Source organism: Adiantum capillus-veneris, chromosome 1 (genome assembly GCF_014529385.1).
Source record: "Adiantum capillus-veneris isolate H3 chromosome 1, ASM1452938v2, whole genome shotgun sequence".
NCBI lineage: Eukaryota > Viridiplantae > Streptophyta > Polypodiopsida > Polypodiales > Pteridaceae > Adiantum > Adiantum capillus-veneris.
Window position 1 is genome coordinate 125,990,113 of NC_140931.1, and position 14,028 is coordinate 126,004,140.

General features: G+C 42.6%; 1 protein-coding gene across 1 annotated transcript in view; it reads left to right on the forward strand.

The window, feature by feature from the left end:
• The first annotated feature begins 13,225 nt into the window (after nucleotides 1–13,225).
• Nucleotides 13,226–14,028, forward strand: part of LOC147465516 (expansin-A4-like) — a 2,082-nt gene continuing 1,279 nt past the window's right edge. The window contains exons 1-3 of the mRNA XM_086520479.1: nucleotides 13,226–13,412; nucleotides 13,528–13,714; nucleotides 13,813–14,028. The exon at nucleotides 13,813–14,028 is cut by the window's right edge and continues 103 nt beyond it. Of these exons, the coding sequence (XP_086376605.1) occupies nucleotides 13,549–13,714; nucleotides 13,813–14,028 (382 nt within the window). The 5' untranslated portion in view covers nucleotides 13,226–13,412; nucleotides 13,528–13,548. The remainder of the gene's footprint in view (nucleotides 13,413–13,527; nucleotides 13,715–13,812) is intronic.

Below are 14,028 nucleotides of genomic sequence, written 5' to 3' on the forward strand. Positions count from 1 at the left end.
AGAGGTGAATGCCAACTTCTCCAAAGCTTCAACCTCTCTTTACAAGCTCATCCCTTCTCTAACTTTGCTCATCATATATCTCACCATTTGGTGAATGATTTTGTAAATGTTTTGTAGTGATTATTACTAACCACTAACCACTAACCTTATTGTAAAATTGCACCCTCTACTATCTATTAGAGTAGGCACTCCCAAATTATTCACTCAATCCTCTCTCCTTTCACCCTCAATAATTCTCTTCCCTTGAGCCCACATCCATGTGACTCAAAGGACAAGAGAGACCCACCGTCATTTAAAAAAATAAAAATATGCACAATCTTTTATTTCTTCAAATAAACTTGATTATGTCTAATCCTAATCGGGGCTTCTAAAACCTATAAATAGAGCCCTTCTCTCCCTTGTAAATCATCACATGATCACACTACACCACACCATTCTCAACACATAACACACCACTCTTCAAGCCTAGTTGTGTAGAGTGTGTGCATTGTGAGTGCTCTATTCCATCACTACACATAGGTGCATGGAGAAGCTTGAAGTTAGTTATGCCATCTAGAGGAGTGGAGTGATACCATACTCTGCATCACACTTGTAGCCTACTCTTGTCCATAAATAAGATTTATAGTTTTGGGTACAATTGTATGCTGCAACTACGACTCTTCTCTCCAACTTGACTTGATAAGTTGGCTCATTAGGTGGTTGAAGGTATATTGTCGTTGAAGTCTGTTGTGCTATTTCATGCTTGTTGGTTTGAGGGCTCGTTGAATTGTTTGCCTAAAAAGTCAATTGTAAGAATCGGTGAGAGGGCTCCCGTGACCCTAAGACAATTTGTGTATTGGCAACAAGGTCAAGTTTTGTGTTGTCTCTCTATTTCTCATCAAGCTTTGTGTGCATCTAGTCTTTAAGGCTAAGACTGAGTTGCTCAAGTTGATTTGTGCTCTTTACCTCTCTCTGGCTTGGTGAATGTTTGTGTTTGGTGTGTGTGGCTATCTTGCATTCCCCTACCTTTGTGTGTTTGATTACAAGGAGATATCGCGTGCGTCCTAGTTCGCATCTACAAATAGGTGGTGCCCTTTTCTTGTATTGGTTTGTGGCTGTGGGTTGTTGTTATCTTTGATTGTGCTTGCCTGAGCCCCAATTGAGTAGCACGGGAGCCTTGAGAGGTGTTTAGAGTTCGCCTCTCTCGTTGCCCGCCCCGGACCACCTCAATATGTATGCAGTCATCGCACAACCTCTATATCGTTTGTTTGTAAGTTTTGACTGGACTAAGGAATGTGAAACTTCATTCCAAAGGCTTAAGGAAAACCTTGTATCAGCAGATGTACTTAAGGCACCAGATTGGCAAAAGATATTCCATGTTCACATTGATGCATTTGCATATGCAATTGGGAGTATTCTGGCTCAACCTGGAGACGGGACAATGAATTTCCCAGTTTGTATGCAAGCCGATAGTTAAACAGTGCAGAAAAGAACTACACAACCACTGAAAGAGAGGGGTTAGGAATGATTTATGTTGTAAAGAAATTTCGGCATTATTTGCTCGCAAACAAATTTGTGTTCTTCACAGATCATCAAGCTCTTTTGTATCTGGTAAATAAACCACACAATACCGAGAGAATTGTACATTGGTTTATTATATTGCTAGAATTTGACTTCACGGTGGTGGTCAAAAAGGGTAGAACACATCTACGGGTGGATCATCTTTCAAGGCTACAAAACGGGGAAGCTCCTGAAGGAGTAGATGATGACATACGTGACACTTATCTTTTCAATATTAAAATGATACCCAAATTGTCTTAGGAAATTGTTAGCATTCTCTCCTTTGAAGGTAGGTTTGATAACAAGGAAGACAAATACAAACAACAAACAATTCGACAAACAAAAAACTTCCAGTTGATTGCAGGGCGACTATATCATCTAGGATCGGACCAAATTCTACGATTGTGTATAAATCCAAAGGAATTCGAGTGTTATCTTGAAGAAGCACACGTCCAGGATTGTGCATTTCATTGTTCAAAAATGAAAACACACCAGAGACTAAAGCAATTAGGGGTTTATTGGCCAACTATGTATGCTGACACACATGCTTATGTTAACAATTATACTATACAACCAGTGGATCACGCGACATTGTTTGAGGTAAACATTGCAAGTGCATGGAGTCAATATATCATTGATTTCTTAACCACAAGGACGTTTCTTGAAAACATAACAAAAACACGGAAAAGGGCTATAGAGCTGGAGGCTCGCGACTATAATTTAATTGGGAACCAACTCTATAAGCGAAGAAAGGACAATCAACTTAGAATCTGTGCAAGTGAAAGTGAATACCTGCTGATTCTAGAACACGCACATGGAGGCATAAGTGGAGGCCATTTTTCAAGCGATAAGATGGCAAAAATTGTCTTAACCGCAGGAATATGGTGGCCTACATTGCATATGGATGCTGAGGAGTTTGTAAAGCGTTGTGACGCATGTCAGCGTACCAAGGTGCCGATAAAGAGAGATGAGATGCCACTACGGCCAATGATGGGAGCAAGGGAATTTGCAAAATGGGGCATTGATTTTGTGGGGCCTATTTCACCCCCTGCATATCGCACCCATACCCAATATATCATTGTGGCTACAGACTATCTCACAAAATGGACGGAAGCCAAGGCAACACAAAAAGCAGATGCAAGAGCCACTGCACAATTTTTGTATGAGAATGTCTTTGCACGATACGGATTACCAATAGAAATTGTCAGTGATGATGGAGGAACACATTTTCTTAATGAAGTCATTGAATATCTGCTGGAGGAATTCATGGTCATACATAGAAGATCTGCTCCATATCATCCACAGGCAAATGGACAAGATGAGGCCACAAATAAAACATTGTGCACTGTTCTGACTAAATTGTATCAGAGTTAAGGATAGGCTGGGATTAGCAGTTACACTCAACACTATGGTCATACAGGGTAGCTTACAAAACATCAATAGAAACTACACCGTACAACATGGTGTTTGGCTTAAATGCTATATTACCCATAGAGTTTTTAATTCCAACTCTACGAGTAGCGAAACGCTTAGAATGGAAAGGGCATGAGATCTCTTCAAGAATAGATGATCTTGAAAAGCTAGATGAACTTCGCTTTAGAGCTTTAGCTTCAATCTATGCTAAAAAGAGAAGACAAAGAATTTTTTGACAAGCATGTGCGCACGAAAGAGTTCAAAGCAGGTGATTATGTACTTGTTTATACCTTGAAGCAACATGCCAAGAAACTTAAAAAGCGAGGGATGAGACCCTCTGTGATTAGTGACCTATCACAAAGTGGAGATGTCAAGCTTGCTACATTAGCACGTGAAGAAATGCCAAATGGGATTAGTGGGTGTTGATTAAAAAAGTATCATTTGCCACTAACACAGGATATGCTTCAACAAATCCATCAAGAAAAACAACGGATGAAGGAGAAACAAAGGGTATGGGAAGAAGCCCAAGTAGAAGCAAAAGAACGCATTGCAAAAATATGGCTTCTACGACAACAGCAACAATGTGGATCACCGTTGCAAATCAATACCATTCGACTAACGAATTTTGATGAAGACGCAGTGGAGCCAATAATTGCAGTCAAAGTGGGTAGCAATCAAGTTGAAGTGACGACATTGCTTGATTCTGGAGCTCAAGAAAATCTAATCTCTTATAGATTATACAAACAGCTCAAGCACACATGTCAACTACATCCTACTCCACAAGTGCTGGAAAGTAGTACATCACATTTGCTAAAAACATTGGGCTGGATTATATTGCATGTACAAGTACATCAATATATTTACCCACACAAGTTTTATGTGGTTGAGGATGAAAGCACAAAACACCCCATGTTGTTGGGACAACCTTGGCAAAAAGAGTATGATGTGCAGATAGATTGGAATGCGGATGCGGTAAATATTCAGCATGCACAAGAACAACAGGTGGTAGCCTTTGCTTAGCAACCCCGCAAGAACCAGATGGCAGCAACACAATCACTGGATAAAGAACCAAAAGGATGGGTGCCACTAAAGAACAACACTATACCCATGGCGAACAAACAGGGAACTGCCAGCCATGTTCACTACAAACATAAAACAATACCTACCAAAGTGCAAAGATCAAGGTTAGCAACCCGTGCAAAACAAATATGGGTGTGGAAGGATAGAGGTGACATGGCAGACAAACCACAATCCAACAGAGGAAGTCAACAGAAGCAAATAGTTCAACCAAAAACCAAGGGAATAAAAAAGATATGGTCCCAAAGAAAATGCTCAGCAACAACTTAAATGCGACTGGCATTTTGATCCTGAAACCAAAGCAACAGGAACTCCCTTCAGTATAAGCAAAATCAGCATACAGACACACACTATGTATGAAACCGGTAAACCGATCTATGTGGGTGCCAATCAGAAGCAAAACAATGACAACCGCGGAAGTAGCAATAAACCTACAAAAACCTCCAAAGCAAAGCTACAAATGGAAAGCAAACGAGACAAAGTCTATGGCCAATTCCGCCACGAAAATTCTCTCCAAGGAGACGACTACGGCCATATCGACAATAGCGGCAAACCAAGCGACTTTTGCAAGAAGGACGATCAAGCAAAGAGCGGTAGAGTTACAACTTTTACTTGCAAAGAAAATATGCCAACCAAATCAACAACAAACAGGAAATCTCGACGGCGAATGCCAATAAGCATCTTGCTTATACCCTCCTCTTGCACATCATTAATTTTTCCATGCATTGACCGAGTATGCATCATATAGGGCCAGATTACACGGCCAAGCATTAGCACAATTTTTCACTCCATGCACGGCACATATACCGAGGCGATACCTTGTCGTCCGGGAGGACTCCGTCTAGGAGGGGGGGAGGCATTCTCAAATGCGGACCCAATGGTAGAAAGAGCAAAAAAAGGGCATGTTTTTCGACTATTTTTAAGGGTTGTCGTTTGATTGCAAAATTTTCTGGACTAACCCAAGTACATATGTCCTTATATAGCATGAATAGACAAGTATGTGGGGCCAAACGCCAAATCAAGCCCCTAGGTGTGTGTATATAAGTAAAAATAGCCATTTTTTGGGCAAAATATTAAAAAAACAAAGAAATACGGCCATAAAAATTGCATGTGAGTGTGTATAGTATTTTGCGGTGATTTTTTTGATTTATTATGATTATTGGGGATTTTTTGGGTTTAATTTGCTATTTTTCTTTTAATTTTACTAATTTTTGATAAAAAAACTTAAAAAATACAAAAAGCAGGTGAAAAATGATCGTAATGAAAAACAAAAAATATGGGGAAGATCAGTGACTATAGAAAAACCTATGGTACAATGGGGGTGCAATTATGTGAATGAAGCGGAAAGCGTGTTTTGGCCAGATTTTGACCAAAACATCAAATTTCTCGTAAACTGGACAAATGGAGTCCAAATCGAGAAATTTTTGAGCTTAAACTGCATCTCACAAGAAGTTGGGAGCACATGTCAAATTTCATGGAAAGTGGTTCGGGGACCCCCATTATAAGAAATTTTCACTTCATTTTAAGCTCATTTCTACTATTGCCTTTTGAGAGAGAGCTCCTGCCACCTAGAGCGAATGGGACTTCCAGCAGCTTCTACGACGCGCACGACCACCCGATAGGCACCAGACATGAGAGGTAGGCTCACCACCTTGAGCTTTTCGCGCATGTTTGTTGTTTTGTCGCGAAAACTAGCGTAGGGTTCACATGGGAAGAGGGCAGTAGAGACCTACAGGTAGAAGTGACCACCTAACGGCTAACCCAAAAGCAATGAGACTTCATCGGCAACTTACCCTAGCAAAGGAGACCACTTTTGGATGACCAAAGGCAGTAGAAAACCATCGGGAAAAACCCTAATTCCTAGAGCTCCGCAAGAGGCCACCAAATGGGAAATCGGCAAAAAGGCACCCAAATGCTACCAAAACTCATGGGTAGGAGCATCTCGACATGCTTGACAAGTCTATATAACCCACATGGCCATACGGTGACCCGAAGCGGCACTAAACTTCAGAAACGACATCAGACACACAAAGCGTCAAATAGCTCTCGCGGCCAAACCGCATGTCCGTTTGCCACCAAACTTCACGAGCAGCTTTCCTAGACCATCAACAACCAAGTCCTATGGTGGTGGACCACCACAAGTCATCGAAGACATGAAAATGCAACCACGGGTGCTTCCAGAGCGACAAATTGCCAAACGGAGCTCCGGTGAAGCCAAAGTTGACAAAAACCATATGGCAAGGATCCCCAAGGGATCGGGAAGCTATGGAGACCAACATCAAGAAATTTCATCGCCGAAAAGCACTCAAAGAGTTAGAAAATGGCTCGGAGGCTCTAAAATCCACATAGGGAGTTTCTTTCTATCTATTTGACTTTTTTGTTGAAATAGGGCTTAAAAGGGACTCACGGGGACTAAGGGCAGACATTAGTAGCAGTCACCATAAAAATTTCATCAGGAGACATCCTACGTGTAGGATGTCCGCGTAGGATGTCTCAAGGCCAAATCTGGGCACCAAACCTAACATTTCTCATCACACACAACTTCTGAATAGCCTGTACATGCTAGCCACCAAGTTTCATCACATTTGGACAAAAAATGATCTCATGTGTATCAAAAAACTTAAAGTCAGGGCATAGAGGCAATAATGGGCCATGGACCTACCAAAACTTGTCCAAATCAAGTGAAACTTGCACAATACACTCATGAGCACATTGCCAAGCTATCCGTGGGGTCACAAATGAAATATGATGAAATAGACATCCTATGCGTAGGATGTCTAAATGACCAAATTGGCCCCCAGATGATATTTTTCAGTTTCAGATCTCTTTATGACACTTTCATAAGCCTATATATCAAGTTTCAAGCCATTCCCATCACATTTGGCCCCCAACACCTCCAAGATGCACTTTTTGAGCCCAAAAACACTACACATGCTCTTACCAACACCAATTCTTGTCCAAATCAAAATCCAAGAGCAGGACCATGTTTCACATGCCAAGAGGTACCCCCAAAACCAATTTCAAGCCATTTTGATGAAAAAGACATCCTACGCGTAGGATGTCTCAAGTGTGATTTTGACCTTCTGTGCAAGAAATGACATCATGGGAGCCATTACCTTGGTGCAACAAGCTCATATATCAAATTTCAACGATTTGAATATCATTTTCCACCTGTTGAGGACATTCTACCAATTTGTGAGCTTAAAACCTGAATCTGCCCAAAAATGCACTTTTTGATGCCCAAACCCAATTCCAATCACATAGCCATGTTGCACATGCCAAGGGCCACCAGCCCGCCAAGTTTCACCAAACACTGATGAAATAGATATCCTACGCGTAGGATGTCTAAATGATAAATTTTGGCCAGAATGATACTGTGAGCACATGCACAGTTTCCCTAGTTCCTTTTAAGTTTTATTTTCAATTTTCAAGTCATTTGGATAGTTAAAACTCAGTTTCTCAGCTGATATGGAAAAAACGCTAACTTTGGACTACTGAGTGCAACAGGATCCATGGAAGTCGCAAAATCACCGGCAAAGAAGAAGAGAATGACAATAATAGACTACTTAGAAGAAGTAGAGCCATTTGTCATCCCAGAAGGAACCCTGAAGCCAACCAGCACATGGATTCAGGATGATTTGCTAGAGTCCAATGATTTGAAGATCTACCAAGGCGTATTCAAAGATCCTGAAGGAAATGCAGTGGAGCTACCCATGCTACCTCGGGAGCTCAATGAATTTTTCAGAAGCAAGATGGGATTACCTAGAGAAGATAGATCTCCATAAATACTTTGAAGCTTTGCCAGCGGGGATTGACATCAAAAGAGTGTGGGAATTCATGACCACTATCAAAGAAGATGGAGTGGCCCGAGTCACCGATCTGCAGGGCAAGCTGGATACCATGATTGTCATCACAGAGAGGGTGGTGGCAGCCGCACTAGACATCTCCAACAAGGGAGATAGTGTGACCAAGAGAAGAGATGAAGTCAAGGTGTACTTCGAAAAGAAGAGCAACTACACTTTTGAAGATATTGCAAACCCTAAAGTGGCTGTCATGAGCCAACTCTACAACCAGTACTTCCACATGTGTACAAAGCGGCCACAGAAGTACAAAATGCCGCCTGGAGCCATTGCTACCACCTTCAGCTGGGCAATGCAAAAGAGCAAGCCAAAGGTGATCAATTATACTGCTTACATCCATGACAACCTGGTGAAGATGGGCAACAAAAATCCCACCCACATTGTACCTGGTGAGCTAATAACAAAAGTGGTCTATGGAGCACTCCATGCTAAGGGAAACTGGCCTGAACCTCCATCACAGAATGATTGGCTAAAGCTAAAAGAAGATAAAGAAGAGGAATCTCCCAAAGCACCCAGAGTTGTCACACGTTTAAAGCGCCAGTTAGAGACAGTGCTAGAAGAGCCACCAGAGTCGAAGAAAGGAAAGAAGAAAAGTTTACAAGTGCCGATCAAGAGACCAAGTCACAGAAAGCGGCGCGGCTAGAAAGATTAATGGAAAGCTTCAGAGCCGAAACAGCACTCAAGGGGGATTTAAACAAGCTGTGGTAGCCATCCCTGGAAGCCATGTCGGGATCTTCTCGAAGGGTGCACCGAGATCGATTTGAAGACTACATCAAAAACTTCGAGATCCTAGATGCTATGACCGAGAATATCCCTAATGTCCCTTTTACAGAAGAAGAAGTGGACGAAGTACGACGGCAGCTGCTGGAAGAGCAGGAAGGCCAAGAAAGGGAGAGAAAAACCAAGGTGGACAGGGATTTCAAGAAAAAGCCAGCGACTCCATCGTCAAGCAGGGTGTCCAGCCCACCGCCATCACCACCTCCTCTTAGCCCTCCACAAACCCAACAAAAGGAGGAGCTAGACAATCTGATGATCAAGAAGACTCCAAGCAGGAGAAGACCAAAAGGGAAGAGCAGAAAGAAGAAGATAAGCCCAAAGATGAGCAGCTAGAGCCAGAGGAAAGAAATTTTAGCACATTTCTTGATCTACTAGCTACAGGGTACTCTCGAGAAGAGGCAGCTACGGTAGCCTTTGAGTTGACAAGCACAAGGCCCACGGAACAAATGCAAAGCTTGTAGTTAGTGGAACTGAAAGATATGGCCACTGATACAGTGGACCTACATCCACCGACCAATGACTGGGATGTGGTGATGCACAAGCTAACCGGGCTCAGAGCAAAATCATTGGCCACGGAGAGTGAGATTGCTAATCTCAAAACCACTGAAGTTCAGATCAAGGCTGAAGTAGACACACTACAAAAACAAAGCCAAAATCATATAAGAAACAAACAGAGCTGCAAGACAGTCTGGCCACGACATTACAAAGATGCTAGGAGATGGAACAAGAAAATCAGGCAGCAGATCAAAGACTTCAAAGAGCTGAAGAAGAATACATAAAAATCAGCAAGTCATTGACAGATGCAGAGAGAGAAAGGGACAACCTGACTTTACAACTTGCTGAAGAGTCCAAAGAAGTGGAAACACAGAGGAATGCCAAGGAAAAGGCAGAGATTGAGCATGAGGCCAGCCAGGATGAGGTAATAGAGCTGAAAGATTCGATTAAAGTCAGAGATCAAACCATCCAACGACTATGAGCATCTCCGGCCAGAGTCAGAGCTGCTAGCTCGACTCACACCACTTCAGAGAATGAGCTTTATGAAGAACAAATGAAAGAGTTCCAAAAGGAGTTAACATTGGAGAAGCGGCAAAGGCTGATGCTGGCCGAAGGGTCATTGGTGATGCAAAACCGCCTAGAAGAAGAAAATCAGGCCATGAAGAATGAGCTAGAAGCCATCAAGAGGAAGCTTGAGGAGGCAGAAAAGATAAATGCAGATCTAAACGACTTCCTAGTAAACATGGGAGAGCAAGCGGAAGAGGAAAAGAAAACACTTCAGAAGCAGATAGAAGAGTTGAGAGGCCAACAAAAAATGGAAGAGCAACAGTTTAGCACCGGGCACCATGGAGGGAATTGACATGAAAAATGTGTCAGATCCCGTGGACACCAATTTGCAAGAGGACATCCTAGTAGGACCCTCACAAGAGCCACAAGATCTGACACAAGAAGAAGAAGAGAAGCTGCAAAAGGCCATAGAAGCGGCAGCCAAAGACACAGCCAGAGAAGCATTGGAGTGGTAGCAGAGAGTGTTTAACTTGATGACTATTCAGAAGATAGATGCCAGTAACCTTCGGCGTGAATGGCTACAGCCCTCTCTCCCATATCCTTTCCTAAAGTATGAAGGTGCTACGATCAACAAGCGAATAAAAGAGGAGCCAATAGTGCCACTGTACAAAGTAGACATCTCCAAACTTGAAGGGGTCAAGCTGATAGTGGATTCTCAGCGCAGGTGGAGAAAGGCATGGCTGACAAAGTATCCTCAATATCTAATCCATCTGGTAGAGGAACCTAAAGTGATCAGAGATAACCTCAGTTTCTACCCTCTACCAAGGATGAGGACGTGGAAAGCCCACGAACTGCTGTGTAGAGAAGCCAACCTACTTGGCTAAATTACTCGAAGCTGCCAGGCTCGAAGGCAGCCGAGAGAATAAGTGAGCAATACATGGTGAAAACCCTAACGGGCGCCATCAAATTGTTCACTGGCTCGCCTGACCTATCTTGCATCATGATGAGAAAGATTTGTAAAACCCTTTTGGCAGTCTTCGAAACATTTAAACCAGGCCAGGTGACAGACAATATCTTCTTCTTTCAAGATACATACATATGTGCATATGATCTGTCTGGTCAGCCTTCTCACGAGGTGATACATGCATTGTATCAAAGGATTATGTTTTTTCCATCTTATCACCTCCAGGCTTTTGAAGAAGCCTTCTACACCGGCTTCTTCACAATCAACACAGACGTATTCAGCCCGACGCTACTGGCTCAACATGCGAGATATGAGTCACTTCTCAAGATGAGAGAAAGCCTACATTGAAGAAGCAGCTCAACAGCCATGTCAGAGACGACATGAACAAGGAGGGGAGGAGTGTTAGCAGCGGGATGCACCCTATGGAGCTCGGCGGTATATTATTTTTGTTAATTATTCGTTTATTGAGAAAAACCAACATTGCACCTTTGTAAATAGTGGGGCTTACAGAAGCTTCTAGATTTTGTATCCCATTTTTGACATTTAGATTGAGTAGATGGTTAAATTGGAACTCCAATAACATTTTGATAAAGAGTGACATCGATAGGATCACCAACATCATGAAGACTTAATTTCAAAACCTGTTTCCATGGGAGAGTAGCGATAGGTTTACAGTCCTCAAGTCCAAATTTACATAGTAATGTCTCTATGTATCTTGTTTGACACAAGACAATACCCCCATCACATTGTTAAAACTATATCCCCAAGTAATGATGCAAAAGCCCCAAGTCTTTTATCTTAAAAGTAGCATTCAAATCAACCTTGAATTCAACAATGTGTCTCTCATTCAAACCAATATTCAGTAAATCATCTACATATGGAACGACGATGAGGAATACATCACTCTCACGCTTGACATACAAAGTGCTTTCAATTGGACTATTACGAAAGCCTCATTTAATCAAATGATTGCCAGCTTTCTCATACCAAGCATGAGGAGAGTGCTTCAACCCATACAAAGCTTTCTTAGATTTGCACACTTTGTCTTCTTGTCCTTTAACAAGTTAACAAGACAACAACACTGTAATTGCCCATTACAAAGCTCGCCTGTCCTATACACTTGCTCATGCTGACCAGACACAACACGAAAATATGAAGGGCGAACAATATCACAATAGTTAGGCTCCATTCAAACAAGGGCAATGGTAGCACACACACATTTGATTGCCTACCCTCTACTCAATTTACAAGGAGCGACAATAGGTGCAACACTTGTGGTTATAACAACGTGTGCTTCCTAGGAAAAAGAAATTCCTTGACCAAATAGGAATTAAAAAAATGAGGGGAGTCCAACTTATAGCCTAGTGCTTTAAGAGTTTAAATGGGTTCATAGAGATCCAGATTCAATTCTTAGAGGCATAATTTAACAAAAAATAACATCCTTAATATGCTTTATAAAACATATAAGTAAATACTAATGCTAATTGTATCTACTAACATAATATGGCGGAGAGGATGACCCTTTACACGTGTCATTATCTGCGAGCTAAAGGCTATAAGCCAAAAGAGAGAGAAGCACGCGATAAAGAGGGGGAGCGAAAGACAGAGAGAGAGAGAGAGGCCACCGGCCCTACTCGTGTCTAATTTAAAATGACATCTTTTGAGGTTCTTTATAGTTTTTTGGTCTTACAAGATAAGGGGACAATTTCATGTGAGCCATTTTTCTCAAGTCTTGGTCGTTTTTGGAATTTACCCAATTTTGAGGTGTATTTTGGAGTAGGAGAGGTATTTATCCTTAGAGGGAATCTGGAATCTTTGTAGTATTATTTAAGAGTAGTCAGCAATATTCTTTTTTGTTGGAAATTGTACTTACAGATCGGCCCAAAATGTACCAATTGAGGTAGGAGGAGATTTCGGCCAGTGCGAGACTGGAGAGCGGGAAACAGCCACTCTTCGACAATCTATGATTTCTTGTTACAAAGGATTCGGCCGGTATGGCCCACTGGCGACCACCGGTAGTTCTCAACCGCCAACTACCTCTGACCGGTAGTTTTGGGCAGTCCTTTTACACTTCAAGTCAAAAAAGCGAGCCGGTGACCGCCCATCGAGGGCTCACATGAGCAGCCTGAAAGTGCTACCAAAATCTTGATGCAAAGAACCACGTGAAAGTTAGACGAGGAGGAGGGTAAAAAATAAAAATTGGAGGGGAATTTGAGATATGGCTAGTTAATAAAAATCACACTAATTACTAAGTAGATTCTATTCATCAAGTGTTTAATCCTTTGGTGATTCCATTCTGTTTTGATTAACTTTAATCATGAGGAATATTCGAAACTAATGGAGGGATGTAAGAAATATGTGGATATCAGGAAAAGGCAAATAGGTATTTTGCCGGCTTTACTTGCACTTTTGGCAAAATTTGCAGGCATTTTTCCACTTTTTCAAGCGACGGTTAGACGCTTTCATAATTTCGAACCTATCACCATCTAGCAGTGGTTCTTTTTAATCTACCAAAAGGTCCCCACATTACACACACACACACACACTCTCTCTCTCTCTCTCTCTCACACACACACACACACACACACGGCTAGCCACATATACATGAGAGACGCTAGCTTTTGCCTCACATTTCTTGCTTTTCACTTTCCTCCCAGTCAATCAGGGGCTGCGCACAAGCCAGAAGCTCATTAGTTGCCAACCTCTTCATCGACTCCTTGCCTCCGACTCAAGTAAAATCCTTTTTACTCTTGTAATCACGTCATCAGCTCTCGTGTAAGGTACTTTTATCCAGCTCAAAGCCTCCCGTTTTTGATCTGTTATCATTTTTTTAAAACTCATTACAATGTAGCTGTTTTAAGGGATTTCTAATGTGAGGGTCCTTGGCATGCATAGCTGTACGCTGCGCAGGCAAGAATGGCTCTCGCTTGGCCGTTGAAGAGGGCGATTCTTGCGCTGGAAGCTTATTGCTGCTTCTGCCTGCTATTCTCCTTGGCGCCTGCGCGTGTGAACGCGCACTACTCTGTGTGGAGGCATGCCCATGCAACCTTCTATGGAGGAAGCGATGCATCCGGTACAATGGGTAAGGATTTTCAATATTACTCTCGTTTGCTGATCCCAACTGGGGAGAGAGAGAGAGAGAGAGAGAGAGAGAGAGAATATCTGTCTCTCACCTCGCAGGTGGTGCGTGCGGCTATGGAGACCTGTACAGCCAGGGGTACGGCACCAGTACGGCGGCATTGAGCACGGCACTCTTCAATGGTGGTCTCACGTGCGGCGCCTGCTTCGAGCTGAAGTGTTGGAGCGACCCGCAGTGGTGCTTGCCGGGCAGCCCGTCCATCGTGGTGACGGCCACCAACTTCTGTCCGCCCAATTGGGCGCTGGCCTCCGACGCGG